The 21,797-nt window shown below is 27.4% G+C and overlaps 2 protein-coding genes across 2 annotated transcripts; both read left to right on the top strand.

The window, feature by feature from the left end:
* The first annotated feature begins 6,672 nt into the window (after positions 1 to 6,672).
* LOC110643113 (non-specific lipid transfer protein GPI-anchored 31) lies at positions 6,673 to 8,735 on the top strand. The gene is made up of 3 exons (XM_021795359.2): positions 6,673 to 7,197; positions 7,339 to 7,365; positions 8,412 to 8,735. The coding sequence occupies exons 1-3, from the start codon at positions 6,849 to 6,851 to the stop codon at positions 8,570 to 8,572; spliced, it is 537 nt and encodes a 178-aa protein (XP_021651051.2). The 5' UTR covers positions 6,673 to 6,848; the 3' UTR covers positions 8,573 to 8,735.
* A 5,723-nt stretch (positions 8,736 to 14,458) lies between these two features.
* LOC110643110 (probable inactive receptor kinase At2g26730) lies at positions 14,459 to 17,285 on the top strand. Its single transcript, XM_021795356.2, has 2 exons — positions 14,459 to 15,901; positions 16,457 to 17,285. Exons 1-2 carry the CDS (start codon positions 14,575 to 14,577, stop codon positions 17,125 to 17,127), a joined length of 1,998 nt encoding a protein of 665 aa, XP_021651048.2. The 5' UTR covers positions 14,459 to 14,574; the 3' UTR covers positions 17,128 to 17,285.
* The last annotated feature ends 4,512 nt before the right edge of the window (positions 17,286 to 21,797 follow it).

Raw genomic sequence — 21,797 nt, 5'->3', positions numbered from 1 at the left:
TTACTTAAAATCTTTTAACAATAATGTGAGGAAATATATTCTAAATATATTCTAAATGGTGTGAGAGTTATTAGAGAAAAAAAACTAAAAAAAGAAAAGAGAGAGATTATTACCAATGAAAATATTTATTGTGACCATTCAAAAAAGAAATCAAAAGAAAAAAAAAAAAAGGAAAATAAGAGATTTTTTTAGAGAGGAGGATTTTATTTTCTTATGGCAATGTCTTGTTGCATTTTACCACTCATTAAATCTCTTTCAAAGTTAAAAATATATTAATCACTTATAATTTTTGTCTCAATTTTTTTAATAAATTAAATCTTATTTTATAAATAATTAATATTTTCAATTATTGAAAAATGATATTTTTTAATATTAATAAAATTTAAATCTTGATATTTATTTATAAAGTGTCTTACCTTATCAATGCCTTTTTAATTTAATGGCTATTAGTCAGCTTTTAGGTTTTAAAATTTTAATTGCTAATTTGAAAAGTTTGGTAAGTATAACTTTTAAAATTTAGTAACATATTAATAATCTATAATTATAATTATATTATTAGAATTAAAAATTAAAAATTTCAATTTTAATCATTTAATGATTGATAATTAACTATTGAATATATATATATATATATATATATATATATATATATATATATATATATATATATATATATATATATATATATATATATATTCTAACTTTCAGATATAATGAGTTCTCAATTTGATGTCAATGGATTAATAATTCGATTCTTAATCTAACCAATTTAATTAATTATTTTTTTTATAGAATACATATATATATATGAGTTAGTGAGAAAAATAAATAACTAATAAAATCATGATAATTTTAATAAAATTTATCTTTATTTTTATATAATTCACACACATGAACACATTAATTCGATTTTACAATTGTGAATTTGGTATGAAATTTAGATATGAACGAAGATAAAATAATTATTTTTTTATTCTTTTCATTCAAAAAGTTCCTTTGATTTTTTAAAAATAAAATATTAAAAAATTATATATATATATATATATATATATATATATATATATATATATATATATTTTAAAACTTATTGAATTAAAAAGTTAAAAAAATTCTCAATAATTTAAGACCTTGATCGTTATAAATTCTTTACATTTTAGGATGTTCACTTTTCAGAAATTAATTTTGATAACTTATTTTGTAAAGTAAATTCAGAAGTGAAAAAAATTATTTTTTAACTTTTAAAAAATTAGATAAAATATTAATTAAATAATATAAAGAAAAAACTATATTTTAATATCTTTTAATTTGTGTATTTTATTAATAAAGATTTGATGTTTATTTTTTTATTTTTAAGAGTTTATATTATTATATTACTAATATTAAAAATAAAATTACTAAATAACATTATTTATTCTGAAAAGATAAATATTCCTATGCTCTAAAGTTAGCCTACAAGTGAACCCTAATTATGTGAATATATATATATATATATATATATATCAATTTATCTATTAATTTTCTCACGATAAAAAGATATATATCAACCTATTCAATTAAATGTATAAGGTTTACTATTTGAGAAATTCATTTATTATAAAGTAACTTATCATTCTTTTTAAGAAATTTATTTTCTGTAAAGTAATTTATTTCATAAGAATAAGTTACTTTCTGAAAAGCAGAGAAAATGACTTTTTTTTTCAAAAAAATTATGATAAAATGCTAACCAAATAAGATAATTTTATTCACTTATGGGAAACTTGAAGTCCCAATTAACTAAGGTAAAAAATTTTGTGGAATTTTGATACCATTAACTTCATTGTAATTTGAATCCAAAATTTTATACATCTTTTTTTTGTTTTTCTATATAGAAATGGAGAAATATTTCATTAATTAGAAATAGAGGATAAAATAAAAGTATAAATCTGACATATTATATTTTGCATAAATAAAATTAATCATCTATACAAATAATAATATAAAGAAATTAGAAAATCTATACTATTGACAGAGCATATAGATTGGTTAATAAGTGGACTATGTGCTTTACTTTTTAACTCTATGATCTTTTTTCGATTCTCATCAGATAACCTTCAAATTTAAGTTTTTTTATTGAAGGAAAGATCTACAACTCGTAGAATACCTTTTATATATATATAAAAAAATCTCAACAAAAAAAGTCTATTAAAAGAGTGAAAATACGATCTATTAATAAGGACAGAAAAAAGAATTTATTCACTTAAAATCTTTTAACAATAATATGAGGAAATATATTCAAAATCTATTCTAAATGGTGTGAGAGTTATTAGAGAAAAAAAAAACTAGAAAAAGAAAAGAGAGAGATTATTACAAATGAAAATAAATATTATTGGTGACCATTAAAAAAAGAAATCAAAAGAAAGAAAGAAAAAAAATTAAAAATAAAGGAAAATAAGAGATTTTTTAAGAGAGGAGGATTTTATTTTCTTATGGCAATGTCTTATTGCATTTTACCACTCATTAAATCTCTTTCAAAATTAAAAATATATTAATCACTTCTAATTTTTGTCTCAATTTTTTTAATGAATTAAATCTTATTTTATAAATAATTAATATTTTCAATTATTGAAAAATGATATTTTTTAATATTAATAAAATTTAAATCTTGATATTTGTTTATAAAGTGTCTTACCTTATCAGTGCCTCTTTAATTTAATGGCTATTAGTTAGCTTTTAGGTTTTAAAATTTTAATTGCTAATTTGAAAAGTTTGGTAAGTATAACTTTTAAAATTTAGTAACATATTAATAATATATAATTATAATTACACTATTAGAATTAAAAATTAAAAATTTCAATTTTCATCATTTAATGATTGATAATTAACTATTGAATATATATATATATATATATGCCACGACCCAACCTATGGGCCGGACCGGTACTAGGACCTGGGTCAGCCTAAAGCCCCCGAGGCCCGTCGTAAGCCTAACTATTCACTTAACCCAATTCTAAGGCCCATTTGGGCCCAATTTCAAGAAATCAACCGGACAGAGTCCGCTATAAAATGGACCTTTCAACGGGGAGTTTTTGACTCACCCGACCTGTAAACACAATAAATACTCAATTGGGGAGTTCAGCTCACCCTCCACATACTCATCAGCATAAAAATAAATGGGAGCTCAGCTCCCTCATCCAATCCATCAAACATGCATAGAATATTAAGTTTACAGGTCCAAAATAATAATTTAGTTTACAGACCCATATCAAATAAACATTTCTAACACATGCGGAAATTCTAAAATTTAACAAGTTTATACAAACGTTAATAATCGACCTGCGAGAAAGAAAGCAGGTTAATCTCAAAAATATCCTCCTGTGGCCTGAAAAAAATATTGAACAGGAGTGAGCGTTCGCTCAGAGAGTAAAATATCAATTTTAACCATAATCTCTATAACTATCTAAAACTAATGCACCCTGTAGAGTGAAATGCAACATCAACAATATTTTCACATCATAACATCAAAAAGGTAATTTGGAGCACTCACACACCCAGTGATATCAATCATAATATATGGGAGCTGATCCCCTATACAGCTCTCTTAAATCCAACCTGGTGCTAGCGAAGAACTCAAGCCGGACTTTCGCTTAATAAACTAAATCGGGGTCCCCAGCGAAGAACTCAAGCCGTGACTACCCCCCGAAGGATCGGGTCCCAGCGAAAATCTCAAGCCGTGACTACCCGTCCTATCCATAGTCCACACCACATTACACGCACGCCAACGCACGCACACTGCTCCAAATTACCACAGCAACATACATGGCACTTTCACAGTTATGAATGCAACATAAATCGTGCCTAAAGTTTATCTACATAGATATATGCATATAAGTGATGCATGGGCATGCTTGAACTTATAATAATAGTGAAATTACAATTAAAATTAATATTTTACTCACAGACTTGACAATGGTCACTGTGGCGGCTGGGAGGAGGAAGAAGGCTATCCCGGCTCACCTGACAATTACATTACAATTATTTAATACAAATGACTCAATACAACTTAAGAAAAGACCAAATACGTCCTAAGTCGTGCCGAAAATCTGGCAGAGTCTCCCCTATACCTAGGACCTACCCAACCTGCAAAATGGCTCAAAACACACTTCTATAATCACAATCCATATATCCACAACTCAATCACACCACACAGCCCCTCCTGGGCCCATCAAATCAGTCATCCATCACAATATGTAAAATTTCAATTTAGTCATTATAATTGATCATTTTTGCAAAAACTACCCAAACAAGCTCTAAAAATTTTAAAACTTTACCCCGCGGTCCTTAGTAATATTACTAGGCTATTGCAAAAAGAATCATAATTTTCTGAGCTACCAAGAATATTTTATGAATTTTTAATCCTATTTAAGCACTAGAAAATTACGAAAAAGTAAGGTTCGGGTTTACCTTTGCCGATTCCGACTCCGGGGACGCGCTCGGGACGTCTGACAATGGGGGGTAGCCAAAACCTCGGTCCAATTCGGAGACTTTTCTGGTAACGGGTTTGTCTGGTCGGAAATTTACAGACCCGGTCAACTGTCGAATTTCTACGAATTGAGGATACCTACACGAAGCCCACAACACGGGGGTTAGTACATAAATTTTTCAGAATTTTCTAAGCTCATTTAATGCTCGGAAAAATACTGCGAAGTTCCGTGGGACCCACCGAAAAACGGTGTCGGAAAATTTTGAAATTTATATCCCCGCGAAGCTCTCGACGAGTGGAGCGCTCTGGTACTCTCGGTTTTCTCGTGGGGTTCACGGTTTGCGAGAAATCTAGCCCGAAAATCAAAATGGGTTAAAACTTCCTGGGCAAAAATTGGACAAACCGCTCGATGGATTTCGGTGTTCTTGGTGTCTATGGAAAGCTCTCGACGAGTAGATGAGTTTAGACATAAGACCCAGTCCGATTGGTGGCCGGATCGGCCGGATTTTGGCCGTGAAGGTGAACGGTCGGGCGCGCTGTCGCCGCTTTGGAGCCGCTTTCAGGCCCAGCGGCCGGCCGTGGGGAGGGCTGGCAGGCGGCCACGGCGAGGTGGGGAGGTGGCGGCTCGGCAAGGGGAGGAGGGAGGAGAGAGAAAAAGGAGAGAGAAGGGGAGGAGGAGAAACGCGCGCGGGAGGAGGAAGAAAATGAAGAAGAAGGCCGGTCCGATCAGGTTCGGTTCGATTCGGTCAGTTCGATTCAGAATACAATATTTTGAATTTTTACTCTGCCTCGGGACCGAAAACAAGATCCAAAAATTCCGAAAAAATTCCAGAAAACTCAGAAAAATTCGTAGATTCCAAATATATTTTTAGTTTTGCCACGTGGTCTTTAAATTAATTTTTAAAAATCATCAAAGTTTATATTTTCGGAAAATCGAACCCGATTTTCAAAATCCAAAAAATCTCAAAAAAAATTTCTAAAATTTAAATAAAATTAAAATACTAATAATGCTCATAAAATAATAAAATTTAAAATCTTGGAGTGTTACAATATATATATATATATATATATATATATATATATATATATATATATATATATATATATATATTTGGATTAATTCTAATTTTCAGATATAAAGAGTTCTCAATTTGATTTGAATGGATTAATAATTCGATTCTTAATTTAATCAATTTAATTAATTATTTTTTTATAGAATACATATATATACGAGTTAATAACAAAAATAGATAACTCTTAAAATTATGATAATTTTAATAAAATTTATCTTTATTTTTATAAAATTCACAATATTGCACATATTAATTCGATTTTATAATTGTGAATTTGGTATGCAATTTAGATATGAATGAACATAAAATAATTATTTTTTTATTCTTTTCATTCAAAAAGTTCCTTTGATTTTTAAAAAGGAAAATATTAAAAAATTATATATATATATATATTAAAAATTATTGAATTAAAAAGTTAAAAAATTAAAAAAATTCTCAATAATTTAAGACCTTGTTCGTTATAAATTCTTTACATTTTAGGATGTTCACTTTTCAGAAATTAATTTTGATAACTTATTTTGTAAAGTAGATTGAGAAGTGAACAAAATTATTTTTTAACTTTTAAAAAATTAGATAAAATATCAATTAAATAATATAAAAAAAATATATATTTTAATATCTTCTAATTTGTTTATTTTATTAATAAAGATTTGATGTTTATTTTTTTTATTTTTAAGAGTTTATATTATTATATTACTAATATTAAAAATAAAATTACTAAATAACATTATTTATTTTGAAAAGACAAGCATTCCTATGCTCTAAAGTTGACGTACAAGTGAACTTCAATTATGTGAATATATATATATATATATATATATATTAATTTATTATTAATTTTATCACAATAAAAAGATATATATCAACCTATTCAATTAAATGTATAAGGTTTACTTACCATATTAATTTAAAAACATTGAAAGTAATGTTTAGTAATTTTATTTTTAAATAATAACAGCATAATAATATAAAATTTTAAATATAAAAAAATAAAATTTAAATTTTTATTAATGAAATGAGTAAATTATAAAGTAATAAAAAGCACTTTTCTTTAATATAAATTTTAATATTTATCAAAAACTTGAAGTTCCCTTGCCCAACCAAACAAAACCGCAAATGCGATGTAAAGAAGGACATTGAAAGCATGACACGTGTCCTACATTCTTCATTGCACCGACTGCCCTTTTCCCACACGCATACTCTCTCTCTCTGAGCTCTGAGCTACTTTTTTACTTTTTAACGCCCATTTCTCCTTATTTATCTCCAACAAGAAAACCCACTTCTTCACTGGTTACTACCCTTCAATCTCTCTCAAAATGGCGTCAAATCTCTCTTTCTTCCTTTGCATTCTCTCCCTCTTCTTTATCTATGCCACTCATGCCGCCACCCATCACCACGCCGCTGCTCCGGCGCCCTCCGTCGACTGCTCCAGTTTGGTGTTGAACATGGCTGACTGTTTGTCTTATGTTTCAAACGGCAGTACCGCAACCAAGCCAGAGGGTACTTGTTGCTCTGGATTGAAAACTGTGTTGAAAACTGATGCAGAGTGTCTCTGTGAGGCTTTCAAGAGTAGTGCTCAGTTGGGTGTTGTGTTGAATGTTACTAAGGCTCTTACTCTTCCTGCTGCATGCAAACTCCATGCCCCTTCCGCCTCTAATTGTGGATGTTAGTCTCTTTTTCCTTTTGTTTTTTCTTCATTTTCTGTTATTTTCCTTTGTGGATTTTGTTTTTTCTTTTTGTAGGCTTGCTGAGTTTGGGGATTTTGATTTTGTGGTGATTGATTTTGTTGGGTGTTTTATTTTGCAGTGTCTTTGGCTCCTACTGCAGCACCTGGTATGTTCTGATCTTGATCTTAATTGACAATACTCTGCACCTTGGTTGTTTTATATTTAAATCTCTTTTTAATTCTCGATTGTCTTTGGTTGTTATTATAATAATATTTAAATACAAACTATATGCATTCCAGAAGGTGATTACTGTCATAAGAATTTTTATTTGTTTGTAGCAGACATTCTCAGCTCTGATTTGGTCTCATCTATTATATATCTTTCAACCCTTTTTCCCCTAATAAGTTTTGAGGTTTTTTTTTTTTAATAATAAATTGTCATCACATGATTAAATGTCTAAAATCGGCTAGGTGTGCTTTGTTGGTGTGAATTTGTATGAGAGAGATAAGAGAGTCTATGATGTGTGTGGGAGAGAGAGAGAGAGAGAGAGTTATGGTATATTTTGGCCTATTGAAGATCTGAAGCAATTCAATTTGGTAATCAAGAGGGAATTGAAACAAATTTGTAGTTGAATTTTCTATTCTCATGGAAGTGTAAATTTGCTTTTACTTAACCTTTCAAAAACAGAGTTTTCTCATGAATAAAATGCTGATTTTGCTTTTGTTTAAGATCTATATTCCAAATAATCGAAGTACCAAATTTGGTGATTTACTTTTACACTGATCTATAGTGAAGTAGATTACATGGGTAAGGTGTCTAATTACAATAAAATCTGTGGGCTAGATGGCAGGTAAGAATAGTTTTCTTTAGTCTTTTGTGTTTATACATTAAATGTGGTATCTAGCTTTTCATTGGCAAAATGGGAGGAAATGTAAGGTCCCCCCACCAACCCCACATTGCTTGATGGGGAGACTTATTTCTAACATTCACTAAATGTATCTTCATGTGCTTGTGTGCAAAAAAATGCTGGCTTTGTTCAGTGGATTCAGTTCATAAAACTAGAGTATGGAAAGGAAAGTGAAAAGGTATACTTGTTTTTGGATTTCTTAATTTTTGTGGGGTGAGGAGACATGTGTGCAGTTTTGCATTTTGTGTTGCCAATTCACTTGTCAAGTTGATAACTTTTATCAAATTGGCTAATTGCTGTCTTAGGTGTAACCCCACCCTCTATTGCTACTGCACCTGGCACGAACTCTGGATTGAACGTGCAAGCACCAGCACCGTCTCCGGGGGCCTCAAGTTCTCATGGGATATCGATCTCTGTTGGATCTCTAGCCATTGGCTTTGTAATTGCAGCGTTCTCTAGTTTTTGAGTAGTAATTATGGTACCATTTTGAGTCAGAGCGGAGGAGAGTTTATATCATGAGGAACTAATTTGATGTTTAGCTTGAATTTGGTATTTTGAGTACTTGCAGTAGTCCTCTTGTTGAATATGTGTGACTGAAGCAGATATGAATTCATTGTGATTCACCCAAACTTGTCTTGTGGTTTGAATATCTTTTCAGTACATAAAGTTAATGCTTGTTCCTATTTAGATTTGTGATGCTTAGAATATGATTGTTTGTGGAGAATGGTTTGGCAAGTAAATCAACTGCAGTGTTTGAAAGGATTGACCTTATTTTTTGTTGAATTTTCAGGCCAAATTGAATTTCCAGTTTTTTATTTTATTTTATATAATTATAGATTGGAACCAATTTTTATATGGTTTGAGCTAAACAAGTTCTGAACTTTTTTTAGGGCAGAGATTTATCCATTTCACAAAGGGGTTTGAAACAATATGGAAAATTTACAATTTAGTCCTTAGGTTTTGCTTTATATTATATTTTAGTCTTGAATTTTGAAAAATTGATTATTTAATCTCTAAATTTTACATTATATTATACTTTAGTCTTTAAATTTTGCATTGTATCATATTTTAATTTATGTAATTTTAATATATAGAAAAATTTAATTCTTTTATCAATAGATAAAATTGTTATAAAAATTAAAATTATATGAATTAAATTGTTCAATATAATGAAATTAAAAGAATTAAATAATTTATTTTTCAAAATTTAGATACTAAAATATAATTTAGTATAAAATTTTATGGTTAAACAATTAATTTTTTAAAATTTAAAAATTAAAGTATAATACTAGATGAAGTTCACAAATTAAATTATAAATTTTTCAAAAAAAATCTTATTTATCAAGCTTTTAAACCTTCATAATTATTATTACAATGTGATTTTTTTAAAAATATTTATCTATTGTTTTGAAAATTTATATTTAGAAGGTTTGAATTATTGTAGGATCTTTTCACATGAAATATAATCTTCCTATTATATTTATTAGATGATTTATATTAACTTAATGGTGAAAATTGTAAAACTTTTACATTATTTAAACATTTAATTATACTAAAAAATTAAAACAATAATTTTTAATTTAATTTAATAATATTACAATTATTTCCAAAACTTCAAAATTTTGAATTTAAATTTAACTTAAAACAAAAAATTTCATATACTAAAAAAAGGTCATTATCCCAAAAATAATTTGCATGATGTAAATTGGCAGTAATTGTCTTTCCATTTCTTCTTCAGATGACATTGAAACTTGAGATTTTTTTAGGAAAAAGACAAGTCATAAAGAGTCAAGCAAATTATGGCCACCAAATTTAATTTTATTTCTATTTCAAAATTCAAATAACTCAAATTTAGCCGTTACATTTTCGTAAAAAAAAAAAAAATTAGCCGTTACAAATTAGGATCCGTCTTCTTCGTCCAACTTAAAAAAAAAAAAATAATAATAATAAAATTAAGGTGCATTATTGGATATTATTTCATTCCAGCTAAGGCAGGCAACTGGTGGCCGCCAGCTCAGATCGATCTACTTTCATATTAAAAAAAATAATAAATAAATTATAAAGTCGGTTTAATTTTGATTTTAATTTAATTTTAATTTTGATATAATTTAATTTGAATAATTCAATAATTAATTTTTTAATATTTGATTTTTATTTTTTTAAATAACAATTTGAATCATTTGATTTTGATATAATTTTAATTTTATTTAAGACAAAAGAAAATTATTCAATTTTGATTTAAACTTGTAAAATTTTAATTGAAAAAAAAATATCAAATAAGTCTTTTTATTTTCAGTTAAGACTAAATAAGATTATGTATTTTTTAATTAAGACTAAATAAGTTTACATCTAATAAAAATTATTTTTTATTTTTAAAATAATAAAATATTAAATGTAATAATTTTAATATTAAAAGTTTTATTCACCATGTTTTCAATTTTTTTAAAATTTATTTTAATTAAAACTAATAAATAATTTTTAATATTTAAAATTACAAAAAAAAATATTTTATTAAGTATGAACTTATTTAGTCTCATTAAAAAGTATAGATTTATTAGTCTAAAACATAATTTTAAACTTATTTGACCTCTACTGAAAATACATCAACTTATTTAATTTTTTTTAATTTTAATTTAATTTCAATTAAGATTAAATCCATTCAATTCAAATCAAAATAGAATTATTACCAAAGCTACCCTAACATTGGATTAATCATCTAGCTTTTTTTTTTTCTTAAAATCCAAAAATTATTTAGGAAAATATTTTGCAGGAAATGGAAAATTTTGCGTGTCATTGAAATTTTGAAATGTTGGCAAGTGAATTGCAATAATTTAATCTTCTAATATTAGAATTAGCTTCACGATAAACATGATTTGTCACGACTAGACTTCTAGGTTGGATCGACACTAGGACTTTGATCAACATGGGGCCTCCAAAAATCATATTTAGCTTAATTATTTCTAATCTATTCATGAAGCCCACTAAAGTAGCCCAAGTTTAAGAAAATAAATGGACAGAGTCAAACCATAAATTGGATTATCCAACGGGGAGCATTAATTCACTCGACCTGTAAACAAATAATATCAATAATATGGAAAGTTCAGCTCACCCTTATAATCCTCAAATCATATATATCAACATTTGGGAACTCAGTTCCCTTTATTATCAATAATAAACATCTCATATATGCATGTAGTCTCACATAATTAATTTTATAACTCCAGAACTGAGTTATTACGACTCAAATAAAAATACAACTATCTGTCCATATGGAGTTCTAGATTTAAATAAAAAATAATAAAAGAAAATTAAAATATTTTCTGTTTAAACCTGCGGAGAAAGAAAGTAGGTTAATCACAAATAAAGCCATATGTCACATGAGGAAAAATAGTTAAACAGAAGTGAGTGTTCAACTCAGAGAGTAAGATATTGATTTTAAATATAATTTGTATAACTATCTAAATCTAATACATTGCTATGTATGAAATACAACACATTCATATAATTCAAACAATTCAATCAATATTCGCACAAAAGATAATTTAGAGTATGCAGGCACCCATATGTCACATCAATACATATATGGGAGCTGATTCCTCATACAGCTCTCTTAATCCAATACCTACCAGCGAGGTTAATTCAAACTGGACTTTTGCTTAATAATTCAAGTGCGGGGGTCAGCGAGATCGGTTCCAAGGAGTTAAGCTCTAGCCGTGACCACCCGTCCTATCTATATCCATATCCATACCATATTCATGCCAACACATACAGCTCTAAATTATCTCAAGTTAACATCCACAAATAAATTCAATAACATATGTAGTAAAGGAGCATGCTTAGCATTTAACTAATTATATACATACAAATAAGTGAATGCATGAGTGTACCTTAAATATAATTTAATAATGTTGAAATCACAAATAAATTAATATCAAACTCACAGTGCAACCCAATGCTTATTAGTTCTGTTGAGCAGAAGAAAATTATTGATTTGAATCACCTAAGCAAACATACCAAATAACTATCAACAATATACCAATAATAATTAATTAAAGAAACAAAAGACTTTCTAGGTTTGTATCGAAAATTTGACATAGTTTCCCCTATACCTAGGACTAACCTCCTGTAAGAAAAATCTCATTTATATCTTAACAATCCAAAAGCCTCAGGCCCACAATAGAACACAACACAATACAACACAACACAATGCCCATTTGGGGCCCACAAGCATCTTAAGCTATGTCCAAAACTGTAATCTCTAGCTCGGTTTCTGAACTCCTCTACAGTCCAATTAAAACCACAATTTTAAAAGCTCTTACTAAAATATCATTATATAATTATAATCAAGTTAATCAATAAAACTTCAATTTCATATTAAATTTCTAATAAATATTCAACAGCAGTCCCTCTTAAAATTGGACTAAATTCCGTGCCACAATACTCAAATCCACCATTCAATAATTATATCAACATACACAAATTCCCAACTTATATCTTCATACAATTATTAATTCCAATACTTCATACTCAAATATAAATTAAAATATTCCACAATGACTTAAAAATTCATTAAACAGCATATACTATCTCAAAATAATTTTAGTTTCATCAAAATAACATATTCAACTTAGCCCAATCCTTAATACCAAAATTGACAATTTGTTCATTCAAATTTATATAAAATATTCTAACTGTCAGATAAATTACAAATTTTAACCATAAGTTCAAGACATCCAAATACAAGATCAATAAAAATTTTAGCACCAAATTATCTCTACATCATGGGATATCAACATATCTATCAAACCCTTCAAATTCTGAATTTTTCAGAATAGCTCTTAATCAGATAACTTATACAAAATAATTTATATTTCACAACCCACAAGTTTAAAATTCATCAAATTTTACCACAGCAGCCCTAATATCCTAAAGATTATCTTTACCAAATTTTATAATTTTCTAAGTATCATAGCTATTTATTTTCTTCAAATTTCAGTAGCTAAAATTCAGAATTCTAAGTGCAGACAGCCTATGTTCAACAATTTATTTCTCCAAATTCAACAGTTGAAAATTACCAAAATTTAAATAATAACTTTTACACATATAGATCTCAAACATATTCAAAAATCAACAATGAATGATACACCAAACTCACCTGGACAGAAGACAAAGTTGCTGCCCCTGCTCAACTCCAGTTTCTGCTCCTATTCATCATCTTTCTCCTTTTCTCTCCCTAATTTTCTAATTTTTAGACCACTCTTCCTCTTTTTCCCTTGCCGGTGTCTATTTTTGCTGAGGAAATCTCAAAAATCTAGCCACCATTTCCCTCGTTCCTTTCTTCTTCTTCTCCTTCTCTCTTTCTCTCTTTTTCCTTTCCTTTTCTCTTTCTCGATTCTTCTACTCTCCATTTCTTATTATTATTTTTGTTCTTTATCTTTGGATAGATTAAATCCTGATTATTTTTTATCATGTCTAATCCACTTAGACATGTCCAGATCAGTTTTTGGCTGGATTACTCAATGGAATCTAGTTAGAAGGATGTTAGATGGTATTAAATTGAAGTTTGAGTATTTTGTTATAAAAATTAAAGTTAAAGTACCATGATGAAATAACTCTCAAACTTGAGAAATGATGAAATTAGACTCTTTCTAGGGTCTCTCAAACTTGAGAAATGATGAAATTAGACTCTTTCTAGAGTCTATTTTCATATTCGTAAGACTCACTTTCATCTACACGTTCCATGTTTATTGATTTGCCATTTTGTATAAGATTACTTATATGAAATCACTACTTTTAAGATATAATTTTCCCATCTACCATTAGTTGGCAAGTTGCTAATGTTGATGCAGAGCAGCAATAAGTGCTTTAGAATCAGTTTCAAGAATGACAATGAAAGAAATAAAACATAAGTAATCATAATTAAATAATATTGTACATAATAAATATTATATTAATTATAGTATAATCCATTATATTATATTATATAAATGACATTACATTTTATTTTATTTTTTAATTAAAATAAAGTAATAAGATATGCAATATGATTATATATTTAAGTTAATATCTGATAAAGTTTACATCATTTACAATAGGGATAGCATTACAAGAAGTAGAAATGGAGTTGGCAAGACTAGAAATTTAAACACTGGAGAATTTTGATAAGAAGCCAACCTATGAAGAACCTACAAACACATAAATATAAGGTTCTACAGATAATTGCTGAGCTGCCGGTTTATTATTATATTATATAGAACTTATCTTTGACATATTTTTCAATGAAAAAAAGGTCAAATAGGCTGCATAGGATTCTTGGCACAAGAAAAACTCTCAGAAACAGTTAACAGCTTCCTTGTTTTTGTCATAAACAAAGAACACCAGCCGTAGCAGGCATTTTCTGTGAGAATATCTCTGCAATTTCATCGAGTTTATCTAGTCTATTTTCACTTGTTGAAAATTGATAACTCCATGGCAGAGAAACCCACACAAGCAATTTTCAGTTTGAGTTGGATTATGGGATTTCCTCCATTACTTTTCAGATATTATTTTGTTATTCTGATAATTCTTTCTTCATTATTCTGCCATGCTGTAGCTCAACTTGAACTAGAAAAAGATGCCCTTCTTGCACTTCAGGCCAATTTCAATGGCCCTTTTCTGAATGTTAACTGGAGTGGCCCTCAATGCCCTCTTGAGTTTCCCACTAACTGGTATGGAATTAGATGTATCAGTGGTCGTGTCAGTGGAATTTTGTTGGAAGATTTGGGCCTGACAGGTGTGGTCAGTAGTGATGCATTTACTGTCTTCACTGAGCTTACTATCCTGAGCTTCAGGAATAATTCAATTTCAGGAGAAGTAATGAATTTCTCTTCCAATCAGAAGATGAGGGAAATAAATTTGTCAGGAAACAAATTCCAAGGCCAAATTTCGCAATCACTGTTGAGTCTTAATTCTCTGGAGTCATTGCAGCTTCAGGAGAATAACTTCACAGGTTCTATTCCAGAATTTAACCAGCCTAGTTTGAAAGTTTTTAATGTTTCTAATAACCATCTCTATGGTGAGATCCCAAAAACTCACACTCTCCAACAATTTGGTTCTGATTCCTATTCTAATAATCCTGAATTGCGCGGCGTACCAATATCCACTGTCCGCAAGTTAAGTGATACAGCAGATACCAATACAACTTCCTCTCAACCTCAGAAAAGCTCTTCCAAGACTAATACTTTGGGAACTATATTCTTGCTTTTTGATGTTGTCGGTCTAATCGCGGTGATTTTGCTCTTCATTCTTTACTTCAAGAAGTCTAGAAAGCTCAAGAAAATGTTGAAGAAAAATGACGCAGAAAAAGGAAAGGAGGTGAGTTCTGTTGTTGAAGATGATGATGATGATGAATATGACTTGGAGGAGGTACAGGAGGAGCAGAATAAAAATATAAACAGAATAGAGGTGCAGAGAAAGGAAGTTGCTGTAGTAGAAGAGAAAGGAGGTCTGATATTCATGGAACAACAAGCAACTTTTGAACTTGATGATCTTCTGAAGGCTTCTGCAGAGGGTTTAGGGAAGGGGATTTTTGGAAATAGTTACAAGGCCATGATCGAGGGCAGGCCAGCTATTGTTGTAAAACGTTTAAGGGATTTGAAGCCATTAAGTTTTGAAGAATTCATTAAGCAGTTGAATATAATTTCTGAGCTGAAACACCCCAATTTGCTGCCCCTTGTTGCTCACTACTATTCTAAGGAGGAGAAGCTGCTTCTGTACAAATTTGCAGAAAAAGGAAACCTCTTTAACCGCATTCATGGTGAGTTTATATCCTGCTAGCTTCTTGTTTTCTATTGTTTTTCTTCCTCGAAATATGTAGGGAGATAGGAGAATACAAGAATTTGAATTCCACATTACAAGCCAAGCCTCCACCAGAGTTCCCAAATCAATTATCTTATGTGTTACGAGGTGACTTAAATTTTGTATATGTGTTTCATGGTCTAAATTATAACCTGATCCGAAAAGCTCACAAGGTAATCTAAATGAAATATTTTGTGAGATTTATGGTGGTAGGAGAGGGGCACGAACCAATAGGTTTACCTATTTCTAATAGATTAAGAGAGTTTTGGGAAAACCTAATGAGATTAAGTTTAAAGAGTTCTGAGTGATTATAAATTTTTTTAATTACTGTAGTGAAATTTTCTTTTGTGTTTTCCCCGTTGATATACACTTTACAATAGAACCATGTAAATGGTTCCGGTTGTAAATTGTTGTCAGGAGCTAAGAAGAAAGCCTTCTGTAAAAATGATTTTCTTATACATTGTTATTGCATTTAGTTCATCTGGACTATAGTTTGATTTAAGTGACAATACAGGAGGAAGAGGCAACAAGGACAGGATCCCATTTCGATGGAGTGCAAGACTATCTGTTGCACGGGGAGTGGCAAGAGCCCTGGAATATCTTCATCTCAATAGGAAATCACAAAGCATTGTCCCACATGGCAACCTGAAATCAACCAATGTTCTTCTTGACGATAACGATATGGTTCTTGTTTCAGACTATGGCCTCACTTCACTACTAGCAGTTCCCGTTGCTGCTAACCGTTTGGTTTCTTACAAATCGCCGGAATACCAGGCTTCGAAAAAGCTTTGTAAGAAGTCTGATGTTTGGAGTTATGGCTGTCTTATATTAGAACTCCTGACAGGAAGAGTACAGGCTCACTCAGCTCCACCAGGAACCAATGGAGTCGATCTTTCCAGCTGGGTTCATCGAGCTGTGAGGGAAGAGTGGACAGCTGAGATATTTGATATTGAGATATCTGTGCAAAGAAGTTCAACTCCTGGAATGCTGAAACTACTGCAAATCGCTATGGGTTGCTGCGATAAGTCCCCAGAGAAGCGTCCTGAAATGACAGAAGTTGTAAGGGAGGTTAAAAGTATAAAGCTTGTTGAATCAGAAGATGAAGAAGACTTGTCAATGGATCACTCTTTAACAGATGAATCTCTGTCTACAAGTGCCTCAGGGATAATGGGTGATGAAAGATGAGATAATTGGATTCTGAAACATTGCACAATAACCATATTTGTTCTTTTCATTGTGAAAAATTAATAAAAGATGTAATGTAGGTGAATTGGTGATGGAGAGCTCTTAGCCAACTTGAACTTTGGAATAGGCTGGATGAGACATTTCTTTCCATAAGTTGTGTATTTCCATGCAATAATTTCAAACTTTGTCTTTTTTTTTCTTGGTTTAATTATTTGACTCCCTTGGAAATTCAATCTTGATACCTTATAATAATAATAATAATAATAATAATAATGACTATAATACTATTAAAATAAAACTGATTTACTTATTAACGTGTGAAATATCATATATTTTATGAGACATTTTTAGATAGATTCAATCTATCACTTCTGTATAAACTAAGTCAATAACATCATTTCATTTTATTCATATTTAACTATAATTATATAAATATCAAAGACTAATTAAAAATAAATCACACATTTATTCATGACTATATTATCATAAAATAAATTTATTGACTTAATCTATAAATATTATTTTTGTTCATACTAGGTCAAATAAATTTAAGCTAATTACATTATAAAATTTTGAATAAAATTAAAAAATTTGTATTAGAATAAAATAAAAACAATGAAATTAAAATCAAAATCTACCAAAATCTTTAATTTAGATTTTTTATGAAAAATTATTATTTAGTCCTTATATTTCAATAAAACTAATTATTTGGTCCTTATATTTTAAAAAATAGACTAATTAGCCTCTGTTTTTTTTTCATTAAACTATTTAGTCTCTTCATCAAATTTTTTATTAATTAAAGCATTTTAATATCAGTGAAACTATTATTTAATTTCTTTACTTTAGTGAAACTAATTAGTTAATTCTTTGTATTTTCATCTAGAATATACTTTCAAAATATTGTGTTTTCAAATATAGAGAGCTAATTAATTAATTTTACTAAAATAGAGGAACTAAATAATAGTATTTTTTCAAATATAGGGACTAATTAATTAATTTACTAAAATAAAAAATTTCAAAATACATTGTCTAAATAATTAATTAGGTCCATACAAATAGTTTTTTTTTTTATTATTACTAATGGACATTTCATTGTTAATGAATTGGGTTGACTATTTTGTACATATCCATTTCTAATGGGGTGGATACTTACCCCGTTTAATGGTAGTTGATATGTATATTAGAAAATTTAACCCGTTACATAGTTAAAAAAAAAAAAAAGAAGAAAATTTATTAAGCCGTTTCATGTCCACACAGATTATATATAATTAATTTATATAGTAATATTATTAATATCACATTTTTTTAGAAATTTAAGATAGAATAATATTTATTTTTTTAAAACAAAATTAGTTATGTTATACTTGATTTATTACAATAACTAGGGTTGTGCTCGGTTCTTGGAGAATCAAATCGTATCGAATCGATAGAAACCATACCGAATTGAATTTATTTTAATATTTTAGTTTGGTTCTAGTTTTTTATTAAGAATCGAATGAGAACTGTAATGAAGGTAAATCAGAACAGTATCAAATCGAGAACTAAATTTACACATATATATTTCTATTTTTTTAGATATATTATATACTTTTAATATAATTATATATATTTATATATGTATATATAATTATGAATTAAATATAACGTAATATTTTATTTTATTTTTTTATATTTTCTTAATAATTTTAATTATAAATACATTAAATTACTTTATAATTCTTAATTATAAATATAATATTATCTTATATATATATAATTATATTTGTATCTTATAGTTAAATATTATATGATTAATAAAGAGTTAAAATATTTATTATATGATATACGTATATTATTATATTATAAAATATATTTAATCCTCAATTATATATGCACCTTATAGTTAAAGATTATATAATTTACATATAACTAAAAGATATATTATATGATATATTATATACTAATAACCAAATTCAAAATTAAATATTAATTTAAGTATGACTTTTTAAGACAATAATTACATAGATTTTTTTAAAGAATCAAAAATCAAACTAGAATCATATTGAACTGAACTGAAACCGAAGAATCGTACTGAACTGAAACCAAAATAATGAAGAACCAAATCAAAATCATATCAAAATTTTAGTTCGATTTTGAATCTTGAGCAAACCGCGAACCGAATCAAAACCGAACACCCCCTAACAATAACTATTATATATACAGAAGCAGATTTAGAAAAAATTTTTTTTTAAGTAAGATATAAAAATAAATAATAAAATATTATAAAAAAAATAAAATAAAATATTAATATTTAATAATTAGACTTGACAGAATCTAATACCCTTATATATAAACTTTTAAATACACAACATATTTTTTTTCCTTAATTAATCTTAAATTTCATTAAAAAAAGGTTTAATTCATAATTAGATATATGAGGGTCAATATATTCATTTTCCTATATTATTTAAAATTTCTAAATATATTCTAAATATCTGAATTATTACATTTTTACCTAATAAACGCTTAAATTTTATTTTTCTATTTCAAACCTTAATTAAAAGAAAAATGCCACTTAAATATAAATTTACATTGTCAGCAAATTCTATAAACACACGCGCCAGGAGAAGATTAATTTGCTGATGTGTAATTTATTTTAATTTAATAATATTATTTTATTATTTAATTAAATAAAATGGTTGAGTATAAGTTTAAGAAGATCACTGTAGTCCCAAGTGGGAAGGACTTCATTGACACTATCCTCTTTCGAACGCCAACAGTTGTCCAAAGTCAAGTACACCCAGCAAAATTTTCAAGATAAGTTGTCTACAATTATTAAGCAGTTTCCCTGGCTGGATGACATCCACCCATTTTATGGTGACCTCCTTCATGTCCTTGACGACAAAGGCCATTACGAGCTTGCCTTTGGCCAAGTAAACACTGCTACTGCTAGGAATCTCATTAGCAAGATATCCAAGGATTATGTGAAATTGTTGAAGCATACTGAGACACTATACATCAAATCTCTTGAAAGTTGCTGCTCTCGATCGCATGTGTACTTTGATTAAGAGGATTGGTTTATCCGGAGCAAAGGAGATAACTTCAACATCAAGGAGTTTGAAGTGTGTTGGCTTTAGGTTTTCTAGAATGCTTTCAACCCACAAAAATTCAAGTTCAATCCCAAGCATCGTGCATAGCAGTAGAGTTTTCTACACCTATTATTCATAGGCGGTGCAGGTTGATTTTATATTAATTGATTATAATATAATATTAATTTTTATTTAATTATTTTAATTTAATTCATAATTTGTATCGATTTAATTCTTTTTTATGAAAAAAATTAATTTATTTTAATTTTGTTATGCTTAATAGAATGAGAAAGTAAAATAAGAATAACAAATAATAAGATTTATGAATTGAGATTAATAACCCTTGAAAGAAGTAATATAAATAATAGAGCAAATTAAAAGGAGATTTAAAGATACTTGGTTAGAAGAAAAATGTTTAGCCTATATTAAATGATAGAAAGTATAACTATTTATGGGAAGAGAAATAGAGAAATTTAATTCAGATCATATTTAACTAAGTTATTAAATAATTGTTAATAAAAAAATATTATTATATAATTAAAAAAATTTTAATATTACTATTTAAAATATTAAAATTCTAAAACATTAGCCATAAACTTTAGTCAAATAAGTTAATAGTTATTTTTAAATTAGTGGCCTTAATGGCTATAAGTTTTTTTTAGTGGCCATAAATTTTTCTTTATAATAATGATAATAATAATAATAATTTTTAATTTTTTAATGGATGATAATTATATTTAATAATTATATTTAATAATTATATATTATATAATTATATATTATAATTATTTAGAAAATACAGAAAAAATTTAATGTTAATCTTTCTTTATTTTAAAAATAAATTAAAATTAATGGATATATTACCTTTAATAATTAGATATGTTTGAAAAAAAATTTAATTATTAATTTCTCACAAAAATTTAAATATCTTTAATGGTTGGTTCTAATTTACAGAAATATTTTTAAAAAATTAAACTTTTAGTAATAGCAATAACTAAAGAGCCATAGTAATATTCGTTAAATTTTAAAATTAAATGTTTTGAGTTGATAAATTATCAGTAATTAAATAATTAATTAATTATAATAAATATAATAAAAAATATTCTATTAAATAGTTTTAATTTTCCTTTAAAGTAAACGTGAGTACTTTTTTTTAAAAAAAAATTATTATCAATATATACAATTTAAAATTGTCACTTGATATAAGTGTAATAAAATTAAGGGCTTAAGTAACAGTACCAAGAGAAAATTTATCTTTTTTATATATAGATAAATTTTAATAATATAAAATTATAAATTAATAATTAATTTTCTTTAAATTAATGGCTATAAGTTACTTTTATTATCATTATTATTGTTGTTATTTTTTAAATTATTTTTTTTATTTTAAATTATTATTATTGAGAGTGATATGTGATAAATAATGTTTTTGTATAAATATATTTATAAAAAAATAAATAATTTTAAAAAATTAAATTTTAATGAAAATAATAATTTAAATTATAAAAATTAAAATAGTAACATAAATAATAATAATAATTAAAAAAATAAAAAAATTAAATTAATATAAAATATAATTATTTATAAAAAGTGATACGTGAC

This window comes from Hevea brasiliensis, chromosome 13 (genome assembly GCF_030052815.1).
Source record: "Hevea brasiliensis isolate MT/VB/25A 57/8 chromosome 13, ASM3005281v1, whole genome shotgun sequence".
NCBI classification, from domain to species: domain Eukaryota; kingdom Viridiplantae; phylum Streptophyta; class Magnoliopsida; order Malpighiales; family Euphorbiaceae; genus Hevea; species Hevea brasiliensis.
This window is presented reverse-complemented; position numbering and strand designations above follow the sequence as displayed.

Bases quoted from the DNA above. Each gene is read 5' to 3' on its own strand.
- LOC110643113 (XM_021795359.2), top strand. From the start codon at position 6,849: ATGGCGTCAAATCTCTCTTTCTTCCTTTGCATTCTCTCCCTCTTCTTT. The intron at 7,198-7,338 runs GTTAGTCTCTTT...TTTATTTTGCAG, and splicing joins TTCCGCCTCTAATTGTGGAT to TGTCTTTGGCTCCTACTGCA. The intron at 7,366-8,411 runs GTATGTTCTGAT...TTGCTGTCTTAG, and splicing joins GGCTCCTACTGCAGCACCTG to GTGTAACCCCACCCTCTATT.
- LOC110643110 (XM_021795356.2), top strand. From the start codon at position 14,575: ATGGCAGAGAAACCCACACAAGCAATTTTCAGTTTGAGTTGGATTATG. The intron at 15,902-16,456 runs GTGAGTTTATAT...GTGACAATACAG, and splicing joins CCTCTTTAACCGCATTCATG to GAGGAAGAGGCAACAAGGAC.